The 18,011-nt window shown below is 35.7% G+C and overlaps 1 protein-coding gene across 2 annotated transcripts in view; it reads right to left on the reverse strand.

The window, feature by feature from the left end:
- The window catches only part of LOC137402230 (condensin complex subunit 3-like), a 39,845-nt gene that overhangs the window by 10,547 nt on the left and 11,287 nt on the right, over nt 1-18,011 (reverse strand). For both annotated transcript variants that reach the window (XM_068088734.1, XM_068088729.1), the window contains exons 3-9: nt 15,970-16,195; nt 12,402-12,632; nt 11,266-11,458; nt 11,025-11,174; nt 10,100-10,219; nt 1,964-2,177; nt 634-807 (exon numbers count right to left, since the gene is read on the reverse strand). In XM_068088734.1, the coding sequence (XP_067944835.1) occupies nt 634-807; nt 1,964-2,177; nt 10,100-10,219; nt 11,025-11,174; nt 11,266-11,458; nt 12,402-12,632; nt 15,970-16,195 (1,308 nt within the window). The remainder of the gene's footprint in view (nt 1-633; nt 808-1,963; nt 2,178-10,099; nt 10,220-11,024; nt 11,175-11,265; nt 11,459-12,401; nt 12,633-15,969; nt 16,196-18,011) is intronic.

The following is an 18,011-nucleotide window of genomic DNA, read 5'->3' on the forward strand; positions in this document are numbered from 1 at the left end:
CAACGCAGCTTTGTGAACATAAGCCGCCGAACCTAGCGCAGCAAGTGTATTGGTGCTCGAGATTACCGCTGTGGTCTAGCAGTCGATATGATAACCACGATTTAGCTAGGGGAACATCTTCCTTATGCTCACAGGCAAAGCCAAAGAAGAACACCATAGATCTAAGGAGACAAAATTGCTGCAACAAGTTTATGACCCCGCTCACAACTTTGCAATTCCTTCACATTTGCTAATAAACCAGGTTCGTTTGGGTTAAAACCCCAACTATGGTTATGGTCACTTCAAAATAAAGGTTTTTCAACATTGATGCAAAAATTTAAACAAATATTTGACTTTACATCTCAAGAGATTTTCACCGTAACATTTTATTTTCAAAACTATAATTTCTTAAGTAAAAGTAAAGAGAATTATGATAATAAGAAACTGTAAAACAAAACATACCGTAATACAGAAATATAAGCTAAGTTTGTTGAAACTTCATCTAGTCAACAATACATGACCACCTCTACTTGTGCCCCACTACTATTTCACTACACTGACTACTAATACCTGACTACTAGTACCGGACTACTACTCCCTGACTAATAATACCTGACTACTAATACCTGACTACTAATACCGAACTACTAATACCTGACTGGCAACCTTGACCGGTTTGGGAGCCATCTGCTCAATCAGCTCCTTCTTGCTGACTTCCAAAAGCTCCATCTTTTCCTTCAGCTCAGCAGCAGCAACAAAGGCCTGTTTTTGAACAGCCTCTGTCATCAGCTCAGAGAGTTCATTCAACTTCATTGTTACGCTGGCCACCTGTGAATAAATACCTCATAAGGTAAGTATTTACCACTGAGCACCCTTCAACTAATAATGTCTTTAACTAAGTTTTTATGAGGATGTAGAGAGAAAGGACACATCCATGGATGAGGATTCACGATACCGTGCACGCTATTAAATTCGTACAAATAGATCCAGGAATAAAATGCTGCAAGAGGCTGCCCCGGCTAACACCCAGTAGTACATGTTAGTAATTTTACTAACTCCGCTAGAGAAACTAAAATAGTGAGCTGAGCACTTAATAAGCTATTCAGATCTTACAACCCGTTCGTTCCTAAGATATTTGGTTGAATATTTAAAAGCTACAGCACACTGGAGGAACACTTTGTAAAGTTGATGAATTCACAGACATTGACAATGTGGTGAGTAAGAACGAGTTGGCATGTTTAACACTAATTTCTGTCACTTCACAGTGATCAGTTCAATGGTTGTCAGCAAATGAGCTATAAAAAATGTTTGAAAGTATTGACAAAAAATAATTTTATTTAAAGTCAGTGTTGTTCTAAAACCATGACAAAGAATCTTAAAGCAACAAGGGTTTGAAAAATTGGATTATCAAGTTTAATATTAAAAAAATAAATTAAAATTAGTATAAGTTGTGGGTTATCCCACCATTTATGTTCAAAAGTAATACTACAGCTAAATATAGATAAATAAGCTAAAGTAAAATTTAAAACTACAAAAGAACTCTACACTAATAATAATAAATGCAATAATTGATCAAAGTTTAAACTTAATTGCAAAGTGAAATTTTTAATTTCTTTCCTACAAATTTCCCTTCAAATGTCTATGTTGTTATATTAACATTAAATATGATTTGAAATTATAATAATAAACTGCAATGTATAAATGCTAAAAATAAAATATTTCACATACATTTTTCTACATAAGGTAATCTTTGCAATGCGATCATTGCAAGGCTGATGCTAGCAGTTTGTAACGATGCTTTTGTTACCTCATTGAGCTTCTGCCTATGTTCATAAGCTCAAAAGCGTAGTAAGCGTAAAAGGGCCTCGCCAATGTAAAGAAACTAGCGGTAGATCACAGACATATAGATGACAAGAAACTCTAACTGTGCAAATGAATGAACAAAGATTGCATTAACTTAGAACCACCTCAACGCAGTAACAACCTTTAGCTTGAGTTGGTGGAGAGTGTCGGGATCAACTGGCTGCTCCTCTACTATATTGGGCACCTGGATATCTGCAATAATGTTAGCCACCTCGCCCATCCTTGCCTGCCAGCTTTTCAGAATCATCTCGAGACAGGTGATGAGCTGAGGAACAAGTGAGAGGCTGATCTGATCTGAGCTAAGCAGCTTCCTGCACAGTTCGAGCACATTAGTCCTGCGGAAGTATGAATTACAAGAATGACCTTTCAAGTCTACACTTTTATCATTAAGACCGTTGAAGCATTTCTAGTTCACAGTCTAATAAAATAAAACTGACTACTACTTATGAGGCCAACTAAATAGCATCATAAATCCTCATCAGCGCGAAACTTGTAGATCCAGAAATGTCAAAAAAAATTTTTTTTCAACCAAGTCTTAAATCGTGAAGATTGTATTTAAAGTTCTTTGGAGCTATCCTTTGTGATTCTTCGGAAGCGTGGCATATGCGAGCTTGCAGACTTAGCAACATAAAACTTCAGCATGAGAAAATAAAGATTCCAAAAAGGCTATATATTATTACCACAATCTCTTTCATACAGCTGAGTGATATTTGTGAACATCAAAACTCTATATTTGCAATAGCAGGAATCTTAACACAAAAATTGCAGATATGCGATACCGACTGACCAACTGCGAATGAATGCAACGCAAAAATATAAAAACATTGAAACATAATTATAAAGCAGCGAGGGGAGATGACAAATGTAAGCAAAAATAAACTTCATGTATGCACAGCCTACACTTATTTTTAAAACATACATTTTATATATGAAAATCGCGAGATGTGGAATGAAAATGAGAGGCAGCGTTATAATTCTAAAAGCCGAATTGCTATTACAAATGACAGCTAATGAAGGTGTCTGCGCATACCATAAATATATTGTATAATGCTGGTTGCACAGCATTAAAAGAAAGCCGCAGTAGCATTCGCAAAAATGAGTGCGAGTAGACAGAAATTTGAATTGTGCAATACCTGTCAAACAGGCGTGTATATGTGTATATGCCAACATATATGTTGCTCTCTGCGCAATGTTTTATAAATCCTTGCTAACATTTGTTAAATATTTTTTATTTTGTAATAAAATTCTTAACAAAATTTTGTAACAAAACTAACTCAAGTTGTCTTTAGAAACTTACAACATCTCTATCACATCTGCCATAACTAATCTATGTATATCAAATCAAGTGTTTGTGGTATGTCCTGTTAAAAGCAATTGATTATATATCCACGCTTGCAGTCCGATGCGGCATGAGAGATCATGTGTAACGATTACATGCACACTTATTTCAAGCCATGAATAGATAGCTGCATGGCTTAGTGAGAGAGTCCTTGACTCGACATCTGTGCATCTGAATTTACATGTTTGCCTTCTGTGAGATGCAATCTTTTTACCCACTGCTCTTAGCTGGCTTCTGATAGAAACGGCTCTTAGAGTAAAGAATAGAATATTAGCTAAGTTACAAGCTCAAGTTAATAGGGTAAAGAAACATAGCCAATGACAAATACATTACCTGCCACTGTTTATAAGCTGTTTTATATCTTGTATGAATGTGTAGCATAAGAAGCAAGAAATGTTTTTTACCAATCTGTTTTATCTGTCTCAAGCTTTGAATTTGCGATATTTGCATTATGAATTGGCCAGACAATTACAAAAATAAACAAACACCTTCATTTGAAAGTTAGAATGGTAAATGTTGTATATATTAGTTAAAAATAATATTTCTGTGCAAAAACTTTTTTATCACCCGTGCATTCACCTAGTATATCCACATGTACTAGGTGAATGCCCGGCATCGCATGGGTATTAAAAACAACTTATTAACAGTGGCAGGTAATATAGTTGCCTGCCACTTGCCATTAGCCTGGCACATTGCCAATGACTAATTTGAATAAACTATTATCTGTAATGCTAAACTTACAAATAAGAGCCACGAGGGCAAGCGTTACTGACGTTATGTAACGCAGAGTGCTATGAGTTTTTTAACCGCAATAACGACTCGTATCGCCTCTAGAATATATTGCCTCTAGTGTAGCTTAATTAGTTAGGTTATCATCTGGTAAACGGGAGGTTTAATAGTTATAGCTGGACAGACCGAATGACGGACCTTGAGATTGATACAGGATATATAAATCTCAAAGTTTGTCGTTCACTGTCTGTCCAAAATTCAAAAAATAGTCAATGGTAAAAAAATTAGCTTTAAAAATATTAAAAAGAATAACAAACGCAAAAGATACAGGGTTGGCAGAGTATTCCCCATGGCCGTTATTACTGCCGGTTTATACTGTCCCAGGAAAAACTCATTTTTGTCCACTAGTGGGAAAAAGCAGGAAAAACTAAAAACCCTCTTTTTGACAAGTTGATTAATGCTTAAGCAAGGAATAACAACACACTTATACTATTAGTTGTCATAGAGCTTATTTCTGACTCTTTCACATTGCACAGGCTAAGCGAGCACATAACCTTTATGATTGGTTTATTTACTAAATATTGAATGAAAAGACCAGATTACAAGATAATATTTGTTTATTTACATATATTAAATATTAATATTGAATAAAAAGCAAAATTGATACATATGAAATATGTCAGTAAGCATAATACAATTAGAAAATAATTGAAAAATGAAAACACATGAAGATAATGCTAAGTAGTCGAGACCCGTGAACTGAACAAACGGATTAGAGTATTGAGAATTGATTGTCTAAGAAAAGTAAATCCTCATCTTCGACCGAATCATACTCTACAAAATTGTTTTTGAGGTTTTGGTAGCAAGCTACCAGTTTGGACGCATTCTCCACTCCCAAGTCTGTTGCGCAGCTTGGTCTGCACTAAGGAAAACGCGCTAAACACTCTCTCTATAACATCTGAAGATGCGGGCAATATAGAAAACTGTTTTCCCAACTCACCTAACATACGCACAGATTCGTTTTTAGACTTTCGAATCATGCTATTTACCATACAAGTGGAGACAAGCTCTTGCGCATATTTTCATCAAATAATGTTTCTATGAATGGGGCTGCAGAGTTCTGGTATTCTCGCTTTCAGATAATTTTCTGTCTCACCTTCTTGGCTTTGGCTTCCTCCTTGGCTTTGGCTTTTTCCTTGGCTTTGTCTAACAGGTTCGCTAAGAAGTGAGTTGGCATGACAGCATCAGCAAAATGTGATTGCACCGATTATTTCATTATACGTGTCATGTGGTCTGAGCTGTTAGTTTTTTTAGAATGTTGAGCCACAATTGATATGATTCCGCTATATTGCAGTTGTCAGATTGGCACCTGTCCAAAGCGAAATTAATTCGCTCTAGAAGGGCAACCATATCTATGGCTTGCTGATACAGATTTTGATTGTTTCCCAAGTCGGTTATTCTCTTTTCCACATTATTATCTTTATTGCACAATGTCGACACTAACAGCTGGTTACGAATGTACGTTTTGAGGCATGTGATTTGACTATTCCCTTGGATTTTACACGGCAGCTGCGGTTTTATAACGCCTACTTGCTAACTCAACAAAGCAAGTGATGAATGATTTCTAAGGTACTTTTGGATTTTGATGACGTTAGCCATGATTGCTGAAACTGTGAGGTCTTGACCAAGCAGATTTAAATAGTCCCGCGACCAAACGAGCGGGAGCGAGGTTTGCGTTTTTATGATAAATGCATGTGCACACAACTTACAAAATTTATTCACCAACAACGTCACAAACCCTTGTTTTGAAGTCTCATCAACAAATTTAACCATCGTTTTGTAGAGTCGTTAAAGTATAATAACGATACAAAACACATATAAGCCTATTTAAATATGTTACCAAGTCTTTGTAAACCGTCGACATTATCTTAAAACTTACCCGTCTGATCGGATTATACATAAATAGACATATTTATTTGGCCGAAAATCATTATTAAAACTTGCTAAGCCTCACTTTTATCAAAGTTAAGACCGGAAATTGAAACGCCGAGCGACAGAGAATAGAACGATTAAGTCGTGCGCATTTCACGAAAAAATAACGTGCACATTTCACCAGTCTATAGCATTGTCGAATTATCGAAGGTTTCTGTAATTAATGTAGGAGTACTGAAATCGTTTCATTTTTGCCAATTTCAAAGTAACTGACATTTTAGACACATTTGAGTACTTTGGTATTCTAACTGATGTCCAACGCAGTGTAAGTAAAGGAAATGACGATGATATTTTTTTCTAACGATTTTTCTTGGATTTATGGATTGGATATTCTTCTTGATACTTGTTGATATTGTTAGCTAGGACGTTTTGAAATGTAAACAAAATTGTGCATTGGTTTTCTATTATTACTGTATTGCTATTACTAAGTTTGGACATTCTTTTTGATACTTCTTGATATTGTTAGCTATGACGTTTTTAAATGTAAACAAAATTGGGCATTGGTTTTCTATTATTACTGTATTACTATATTAATAATATTGGTTATTCTAATAATATCAGTGCATTTGCTTCATATATTGCATTTCTCCTATTGCAGAGGGAGAGATATAAACATGATCTTTTCCTTTCATTATTGATGTTTGTCATGACCAAACTTTTTTAAATAGATTTTTACAAAATCTATATAAATATCACTTCTTGATATTGTTAGCTATGACATTTTGAAATGTAAAAAAAATTGTGCATTGGTTTTATATTATTACTATATTAATAATATTGGTTATTCTAATAATATCAGTGTATTTTACTTCTAATATTGGCCAATATTGCATTTCTCCTATTGCAGGGGAGAGATATAAACATATAATCTTTTCCTTTTGTTATTGCGGTTTGTTGTATATAATAACGCCCAGTACATTACAGCTACCATTGCAGTTATTCTATTGCACTGCAGTGCCATTTGACTGCTAATATTGCATTTCTCAACCATCAGTACCCTCTCTTTTTTAAAATATCACTCTGGTCGTGGGCTGTATGACAGTAGAATTTCTAGTGGCTAGAAAAGCCATACATAATGATACCATTGTCCTTTTCACTTTTCACAAGTTTTTCCTTATCACTTTCATTTTGCTTTCATTGTCGGTAGCCACTGATACCACTTTGACAGAGTAATTCGATTCCAGGTTGGCAATGGTGTCATTTGCAAGTTGAGTGCACGTATTCTGCAGTTTTAATGTTACTACCGGTGTCTACGCTTAAAATAAAATGAGACTTCTCCCCATCATGAATGGCAGTAGCAATGACTGGAAAGTTGTGAATATTGCTCCACCCGTCTTGAAGAAGGGTCACCTCTTTTCCTGACAAACGGCTTTAAATATTATTGTCCACTTCCCTGTGTACAGTGTCGAGCAGCGACCCTGCCAAAGCTTCATTAGATGGCGCCACGTATCCAGGCTGGAGGGTCTCGATCATGGTTTTCCACAAAGGATTTTCTGCTAAAGAAAATCGCAAATTGCACCCATAGAAGACACCTTTGTAATGAGCTTGCCCAATTCAGTCGCTTTTCCTTCATTGGTTTTTACAACATTAGCATCGATTGATGTTTGCCGCATCTGTTTATTTCTCCCAACGCAAATAATATCCTCCTGCTCATCAGTAGAAGTAGATGCCTAAATAATAAATAAAATAATTGAATTAGTGCAATCAAAAAACAATTATTAGCTGTATTACTGGACTATTATTAGATGAAAATGAGAACAAGTTTACAATGCAAAGTGCATTGTTGGGAATTAATGGAGCTTTAATGTACAATCGTTGTTAGTGAAACGAATTAACCTAAGCGAAATAATTGAGACAACAAAAACTGGCCATTAACGATTGCATTAGAATATTCAAAAATAATTCTTGTAAAAAATATTAATTTTCTAAAATCCTACACACGGCACAGTTCGCATTAAAAACCTTGTAAAAACCGGTTGGACTCACAAATTATAGCTCAGATAAGAAAATTATGAGATCAGATAAGCATTTCATTACTAACCACCATAACAGGTTTATACATGTATAAATGACACTGTTAAACTTTTCCTTTCAACTAAAATTAATCAAACAAAACATATTAGAAAAAACTTACCTTTGCGTTTCTGTTGGAAGGTTTAATTGCAGCAGTGGAGCTTGCTTCATGTCCAGTCTTATGCTTTTTAATATGGCTCCGTGGTCTATCTGCCTTGGCACTAGCCTTGTCACCACATACCTTACACTTGCCTCCACAGGCTTTGCTATTCTCGTAAAGATTTTCAAAATCGCACCATATAGGATCTACAGGACGCCCTCCTGACATGCTGACTGGTAAATTTTTAGTAGCTAATGACACAAGAAGTTTAGCTTATACGATGATAAATCAATTACATCGATCTTATATTAACATGCATACGCACTGCACTCCACGACCCAGACTCTCGTCTACATGCACTTTCATAGAGATTTACTAACTTATTGTTAAATAACTTGGCATCACTTATCTCAACTCTACTCACTTGACTGTCTGAATGTTTTATCATTTTCAATCAAAGGATTATAAGTTTACCACTCCGATGTCCGAGAAAGTTGAAGTAAGTGAAATAACCACTGCGTCGTCCAAAGATTTCTGAGTAGAGGAATTTGATAAATACTTGTTCTCTTCAATTTCAAAGAGCCAATACATGTCAAAACAGTTCTATAATTGGACTGTAAACGGCTCATCGTTATTTAACGTTGGTCCATATCTTGGGAGTTGATTTTTTCCAATTTTTTCCACTTTTAAACACTATTTTATTTCCATTGCGATTGAGTAATATAAATATGGAGCCGCACAACTAATTGTATATCAAATTTATCATTGTTTAGCAAAATATTGGGATAAAAAATTTTGGCGTTATAATATTCCCCAGTATTTCCTATTTTGCTGGGTTGTAAACAGATTTTCCCGCTGCCCTGGGAAAAACAGTTTTTCCCGGGAAAAATGCCATCCTTGAAAAGGTAATATTAATCAATAATAACAAGTGCTCAATTGGCGTGTGCAATGGCGAAAAGGATATCCAGTATTCTTTCATGATATGAAGTTTAAAAGCTACAGTTGTTTGAAAGTTTGAAAACCATTACAGTTGTTTTATTCTTTCTCTTAATTCCTATGAGCGGCACAAAAAAACATTTTTCTCATAATATGAAGTTTAGAAGTTAGAATGGTAAATGTTGGTATATGTTGAATAAAAATAAATTTTCTGTCCAAAGACTTTTTTATTACCTGGGCAACACCGGACATTCAGTAGTATATATATACATTAACTAGACGGTATGACTAAAAATCTAAATCGGACTAGATATGAACTCTGAACCTACAGTTCTGCAGCGAGGTGTGCTAAACCACTAGACTACACTAGTTCACGTGGTCAGGGTGATAACTATTTGTAAAAATACTTTTGCGCCTGCTAATCTTGAATGGCTTTATGCTTCATCTAGTACACTCTAGGTCGCACACCAGTAGATAATGAATGCATGAAAGATCATGATGCAATTTTTTCCCTAACGCTAGCCTAAGTTAAAATAACTTATTATAGTTACTATACTATATTATTATACGACTCTTATTATAGTTACTCAAATTCATTGGGTAAAGAAATTTAGCAAATTAAAAATAAATTTTCTACATAAAAACTTTCTTATTACCTATCCAACGCCGGCATTCCAATTGTTTGCCCTAAAATATGAGCCCTGTCCATCCATCTGAAGCCAGTTTGTGCTCATAAGTCTGCTTATAATCGTTAATTAATAAATATTTAATATAATAAGAGCTGTGCTTATAATGGTACTTAGAAGCGTTACGCCTAATATTCTCTCACGCAATCATGATCTTCAAGGGTATTAGTAGTAACCTATAGTATTTTCACAAGCACTGCATAAGTATGTCCACAATTATTCCATAGTATGGAAAGGACAGCGTAGTGTAGTGGTTAGCTGACTTGTCTGCAGAACCGGGGGTTCCGAGTGCAAAGTGGATTTATATATAAATCATATACATTATATTAGCCGCTTACAAGATTAAATACATATATGTATTCCATGTCTATTGCCTGCTTATGGGATCAGACACATCTGTGTATTCCATATATATTACTTGTTTACAGGATCAGACACATCTATGTATTCCATATCTATTACCTGCTTATGGGATCAGACACATCTATGTACTTCATACAGATGATAAGTTGCTCAAGGATATAATCTATGGATGCTTTCTCTATTTCGCTGATCTCTGCATTTTCTAGGCGCTCAAACACACTGAAACAACGTGAAAAAAACAATTTTAATAAAAAAACAACAAGTGAAATATTAGAAATGGTAGGAAGAGTCATATATAAGAAGAAAAAAATAAAACATGGAGGCGAAAGATATAGAAAACTGACAAAGAGATGGCTAGATGAGGAGAACGAGAGCAAGTTGAGTTAAGAGGAATACTTGACAGAAGAGAGAGCTTGAGTATAGTATTAATACTATGCCTATTATGATTATGAGAGAGATAACTACTAGAGAAATCCCTGGTAGAGGAGAGAGATACTTGGGAGAGGAGAGAGATACTTGGGAGAGGAGAGATTTACTTGGAAGAGGAGAGAGATACTTACTAGAGAAATCCCTGGTAGAGGAGAGAGATACTTGGGAGAGGAGAGAGATACTTGGGAGAGGAGAGATTTACTTGGAAGAGGAGAGAGATACTTGGGAGAGGAGAGAGATACTTGGGAGAGGAGAGAGATACTTGGGAGAGGAGAGAGATACTTGGGAGAGGAGAGAGATACTTGGGAGAGAAGAGAGATACTTGGGAGAGGAGAGAGATACTTGGGAGAGGAGAGAGACACATGGTAGAAGAGAGAGATACCTACTAAATAAATCCCTAGTAGAGGAGAGAGATACTTAAAAGTGGAGAGAGATACTTAGGAGAGGAGAGAGACACGTGGGAGAGGAGAGAGATACCTGGTAGAGGAGAGAGATACTTGGAAGAGGAAAGAGATACTTGGGAGAGGAGAGAGATACTTGGGAGAGGAGAGAGATCACTCATAGAGAACAAGAAATAGAGGAGTGAGAGAACTACCTGGTAATGTAGCTTATGTAGGGCTTAGCCTCAGGAACAAGTTTTTCGAGGAGTTCATCAGAGGACTCTTTCAGCTCACTAATATAGGCTAGGACAACTCGATAGTAGAAAACACTCTCACAAGTTAGTCTATCCGACTGCAGCAGACGACTGAAAAATATGAGCAAATGTATCCACTAAACAAAGGTGTTTCACGCAAAGAATCGTGATGCTACAGTGAAATAAGTACCGAATGACCTACTCCTCATCCAACAGATCGAACTCTTCGAGAATTTCTGAAGCTGGCGCCTTAGAAAGGAGTGTGCGAACAGCCTTCTCACAAACATCTCCACTGCTCATAATATCAAGGCCACCTAGGAGATCAAGGATGTTAGCCTGGTAGTGGACAAGCCAGGCCTGGAGCAGTTTATCCATACATGCCTTTTGTACGTGAACTACAACAAGAGGGGAGTCAAGTTGGCAATGTGAAAGGCACAAATTTTCACAACCAAGTATTTACAGCACAAGTATATAGTTACAGCCATGCACACAAGACACTAGCACTGTTTTTAACCTGATCTGATTCATTCTCCAGTCTATTCTGGTACAATAGAGATCTTTCAATGTCAGACAGTTTGGCAACTGCAGATATTTTATGTTTATCTTTGTACAATCGGCAAGAAACTATTGAATCATGTGAATTGCTTCAAGACCGCGGCAAAGGCTTTTGTATCAAGAGTTGCTATCTCAGCAGACACATGTTTATCTTAGTGTGTTTATCTTATTGATAGTGTTAGTATGATCTCTATATTTTTGGACAAAATCAATGGCACTATTATTACAGAACTATTCTCGGCGAATCGCCACAGAGTATAACAATATATAGTTTATATTCTAAATTTTCGAGAATAATTCTGAAAACATTAGAAAAAACAAGAAGATGCCATTGGTTAATCTATCTATATATATATAAAGTTCGTAAAAACTATAAAAAGAAAATATATTTATATTTGCTCTCCAATCCATTTTAATTGAGATGGTTGACTTGACAAGAAAATTTTAAGTACTTACGTATGACAATTTATTGCCGCAGCTTAGCGGCGGGTAGAATGACACAATTCTATGAAGCTAGGAACAACAAGCTGAACTACTCAATAAACCCTAGTGGCAAAATAACAATGTTGAATGACAAATAACAGCTCAACAGAGATTTACATGTGCTGCTGAACATATGTGGCTAAATACATCGTATTAGAAACGGAAATAAAGAGCTGACAAAACAGAAAACATCAGCTTGAGCTGAAATTTTAAATTTAAAGTTTGAAGAGAGCACTGATCCGAGGTGTCAGTGAGGAGAGAGTACTAACCTCAAGTGTCAGTTTGAAAGAGAGCACTAACCTGAGCTGTCAGCATGACCATTTTCTAGCAGGGCCAGTCTCTGGGAGATGGACAACGCTTTAACGGACACCTTTTCAGCAATCACCTGGTAAGCCATTCTTCGTACCACCTCATTTACATCTCTCGTCCTCTCTATCATGGCCAAGAGGCTGCGTCGGGTGGCCGCGACATTCTTCAGACATCCCAGACGAACTTGCCAGTTTGGATCAGAGGACATGAGGAAGATGAAAGCTGCAAGAACCCTTTATAATTAGTAGTGTGATTTTCAATAGGGATAAAGTTAAAGGTTGACTTGCAATAAAATTCACATTACAGTTATTTGGTATCATAAGATTCACCATGTCTTACTCTGTTGTGTTGTAGGCGCAAAATATATGGGAATGTGATTACAAGCTCTTAAAAGCTCAAAAACGAACAGTTAATCGCAGCTACGCGAGACCGCCGTAGTTTGGATTCTCTTTCCAAAACGGCTCAAATGTGACGCATTTGTGAGAGATGGTTTCTGTTTACACTTTCATGCAACCTTATTCGTCGAAATATTTTCACAAATATACTTCACGCATTCAATAAAACCATGTCTATTGTTCTTTCGCGTCTGTTTTATCGTCATTGTAATGCTGTCACTTTTAGCAGGGATATCTTATAACTTACCGTAAAAATTCGTTTAATTTTTTAGCCTTAGCTTGAAGGAGTACATATCATTGTCTGATAATCATGACGAGCCTGTTGGTCACCTGTGATAATCGAAAAGTGCTGCAAAAATTATTTGCGAAGTATTGGGTCACATGATCAGATTACGACTTGCCGATTAGACCAGGCCGAAACAAAACTGTAAAGTAGCGAGCATCTATATTTGATACGGGGTCTTCGGTAAAACCCGAAGTGTTTGTCATAAACTAGTGCTACGATAAGTTTTATATTGAGCTTTGTATTGGCCTTTCAATTCACGTGAGAACATACGTGACAAGACGATAACCAAATTTCGTGGCTACGCCATCGAAATAAAGAGATTCCAATCTTTGGCGGCTTTTCGTTTTTGAGCTTTTAAGAGCTTGTAATCACGTTTCCACATATTTGGCACTTACAACACAACAGAGTAAGACTTGGGGAATCTTTTGATACCAAATAACTGTAATGTGAACTTTGTTGCAAGTCAACTTTTAAAGATGAACACTTTTGTCTAATTAACCCTCTATAAGCTAATAACAAAGATGGGGCTCTAATTAGTGATGCACGATAAAGCGATATAATTCGATGTGACGATATATTTCAGTGGATGATTTTATATCGGGTCAGTTTTTAATTCGATATGAATATTGAAGCCGATATGTTATCAAAATATCGGCTTATTTTATTTTGCAAAACTGGAGTTGTCTATTCTTATTGTAAAGAGGGGACAACTCCTGTTTTTCAAGAGATAAAGTTATTAATTAATATCTTTGTATATACATGTAGTTCACTATATCGAAAGAAGACAACTCCCAATTCCCATCAATATTTTTCAATATTCGATATATTTAGAGACCGAATAATCAAATGTACATGCAAAGATATCTAACTGAATATGTAACTAAGGCTTTGGTATTGTAATGAAGAGTTGACAATGTCACCACTTCTATAATTGAACACTTATACTTTGTTTAAAGCACACCATGCAGCTCATTAGTTGATTACACGCTAACTTATTAGCAGTAGTAATAGCAGTAACTTAAAAAATAAACACGATGGAATGATGTCAAAATACAGCGTCAGATTTTTATTGAATAAAATTTCGATGAGATGCAATAATTATCCTTAGCTACATTGGTGATGGAATACTGTAATACCTCTAATTAAACGCCATGTTCCACTATAGGGGAAGGGTTGAAAAATAGAGCGTCACCCTTTAATTGAACGTCACCTCCATTTGACCGCCTCTTCGACATTCTTTGATCTTTATGAACCCATAATAGCAAGTGTTCAGTAGAAAAATGTCCACAAAACCATACTAATAATGAATCGGTTACATCAATTTTAATGTTTTTGTTCAACTCAAAGTTCATTTTCCAACTCCAAAGCTTATTATTTTTTCGTTGAAACTTTGAAAACAACAAATAAATAATTAATAATAATAATAAATAATTAACACCTGTATCAGGCTATATTGTTCATTTTTGAACACGGTCCTGATACTTTGACGTATGTGAAAAACTGTCTACATTTACGATGGTATATGAACAACTAGTTTTAGGCTAAAAGTTGTGCTTACCACGCATGCTGCTAAGTTTATTATTATTTGTGACAATGCAACAAATAAATGTAAAAGTTTTGCTCTCCTAAAAAATTGTTTCAATGCTAATATCGACTATTTCAGCGGTGCAAAAAAAGAGTTGATGTCACAAGAACTTGTGGAAGGAGGTATTAAAAAGACCAAAGATTCCATTTGGTTCCATCAAATTCAACAATGATGATGGAGAGGGCCGAGCAAAAGCAAATATTTCGGTTTCAAAAATGTTAATTTTTGTTTACGCATGTATTATACACGTGGTTCATTTATGTCATTTGCTCTTGAATATATATTTGTAGCATTTGACAGATTATCATTAAATAACTTATAAATTTGCAGACTTATAACATATTATTTACTAACATCCTTGAGGTTATCTTAACACGGCTTACAATGGATCGACGCACGTGACTCTTTTATTGCACATAAAAAGCCAGTTTTGACTGCAAACTGTTGCAAGCAAATCAATGAGTGCAATGAGTTTTTATGCAACATTGTTAAATGTACTTATGAAATAAAAATATGCCTTCAAACCTAAAATGAAATAAAAAATTGAAAGCTTCAACAATTAATTGCAAAGCAGGGCACAGGCTATAATATTCTCGCAAGTTAATTGCAAACAATAGATATCAAATGGTAGAGATACTTCCCGGCTTCTCAATTCGTATTTATTTAAAGATATTTGACAAGTTAGAGGTAAGTTAGCAGATTTATTTCATCTAAAAGGGGTTAACGCCACTTTGCCCAAAGGATAGTGCAAAGTATATGCGACATTCGCTTCGCACATAACGGGGTTAAACTCATCTTCCAAAATTCTGACAAGCTATTTGAAAAATAAAACGCCAGCCTCTATTTGAACACCACCTCTGTTTGACCACCCCTACAGGGAAAAGGAATAAAAAATAGAGCGTCATGACATTCAAATAGAAGTTTTACGATAATCATGATATTATCACCCAGTCTTAACCTTTATTCGCATGTTTGTAAAATAAAAATCAACTTTTTACTGATTAATTCTTTGTTTATTTAGGTTGTACACATAATTCAGTATTCTACATATAGCATTACATATTTTTATATAATACATTTGTTTTCGACCCATATACAATTAACATATGTATTTATTACTCAGTTTACAAATTTATGAACAAATTAAATGAAATACATTGCTTCCATATAAAAATATTTGCTCCAAGACCCTGCAGTGGTGACATACGATGTCAATTTTAGAACAAATTTTATAGGCTTTATACGTTGAGGCTATATATAATTGCGCATATGTATGGCGGGAATTATCCTTACATTTAATAATAGGGCAGTGCTTGTCAGACGGGTCTTGCATTCTCGTGAGAGCTGTGGTTGCATGCACTCTAACGGAAGAAGAGATATCACTCAATCTTGTGTGCATAGCTTGCATGAGTTCTCCGTATAACTCGTCATCTAGTTCCGCATCCCCAAGATTGGTGAGAATCTGGGCTATCAACTGACAGGATCTGTATCTCACTGCCTTGTCATTCACATCATAGGACTGAGGAAAAAAATTACCTTGTGATAAAGCAAGATTGTCAGAGTATAACGAAGGTTTCATGCTGAGCGAGTCAGGCACAGGTTCAGTAGTTATCAAAAGAGAAAAAACAAGTGGCCAGAAGAAAAGAAAGCCTGAAGTGGAAGTGAAACAACTGGCAGTGATAACTGAAGCTAAAATGTATTTAATTTAAAAGCTAAAATCAGTAATTATGCTAAATTAAAGGTTACATATTTTATGTTAGGCTAGCCCAGTACTTACACTGTACCACCTTCTCTACCTACGGGTCATCTGTCTCCAGTTCGTTAGCCTTTAGCATTAAGGCTATGTGGCAATGAAAACTCGATGTTATTGATTTCTACTTCATTTAATTAGTTTTTCACACTATACGGCTTTTTTATGTAGGTTACATAAGAATTTGTTCTAATTTTATTTTTATTTTATACATGACTGTCTAATGTAATTATCACCAAATTTTTGTGAGCCGGCAAAAAGTAATAAGGCACTTTTAAAAATGAATATTATAAATATAATAATGAAATTAAGTACTATATATCATATTTGTCTCACTGGAAGGTCATAAACATTAGTAGGTCTGGCGACTGAGCTCATCAACATAATTAATTTGTTTAATTTTTGAACAAATTAAATTATCATTTAATTTTTGAACAAATTAAATGCAATAGGGAGTATTCTGATAAGAATATAATGGTTCTACATACCATATAATAGTTCTACATATCGTATAATGGTTCTACATAATGGTTTTGTCAAATGAAGAAAATCTTTGATTGGATTAACTTCATAAGTCGACGTTTTATCATAAATAACAGTGTGGTGAACGATTGGCGAGGCCAGAGCCGGATGCCAGAGAGAAGACGACCCTGAGGCGACCGACGCCACGTCCAGGCTTGACTCGGCGGACAAAATGGCCCCTGGTGCTACTTCAGGTCAGATAAAGGTCGGCTACCGAGTCGACCATGCTAGTGAGGGATGGAGCCAAGCTAAGGTGAAGATTATATAAGACACTGCAGAAGTAACCAAGATCAGAGCACCTGGAAGTCTCATTCTATGCCGTTAATGGTATGTGTTCTACTGACTAGTATTATAAATTTGAAAAATATATATTTATTGCCTTGCATTCAAATGGTTTTTTCCCTTGTGGAGCAAGTAGAGGAGCTCAAACAGTTCCTTTACACTATTACATTTGCCAAAAATAAGGTGAGCTTTTCTAAAGTTGCATTATGAATCTATATACGTTGATATATTTCTCAGTTTGTGTGTGAGTATGTGGATATGTGCGTAGTTCCAGGTATAGCTATTACAATCTTGGAACAAAGGATCCGTATCGCAGAAGATTTGATCTCTGACCCTCTGTTTCACCAGTCCGACGCCCTAATTTAGCCACACAAGCTTGATTGCTTTGTTAGGCGATATATGTCGCTGTGTGGGAGCAAATACGCTACGGTTTCGATCACAACGCAAAGTCATGAGAAGCCGTAGTTCTTATTAGTAATCTTACTAAAATTTTCCATTGGCAAATCAGGGCTAATAACAAGTGGCAGGCAACTAACATTACCTCGTATTGTTTATAAGCTAATTTTTAATACCCCAGCAACGGCGGGTACAGACCTTTCAACCTGGTGCTAAGCAAATGAGGGAGAAATTAGCCTCTAAAGCCTCGCGCTAGCGGAAAAGTTTTTAAATGGGGACCTGGACAGGTTAACATTGTATTTCAGCTCTAAAATTATGCTTAAGTGAATCACAAAAATATAAAAACGAACCACGGGCAACTTTTAAGAACTTAATGCTCTACATT

The sequence above is a fragment of the Watersipora subatra genome, chromosome 1, assembly GCF_963576615.1.
Source record: "Watersipora subatra chromosome 1, tzWatSuba1.1, whole genome shotgun sequence".
NCBI classification, from domain to species: domain Eukaryota; kingdom Metazoa; phylum Bryozoa; class Gymnolaemata; order Cheilostomatida; family Watersiporidae; genus Watersipora; species Watersipora subatra.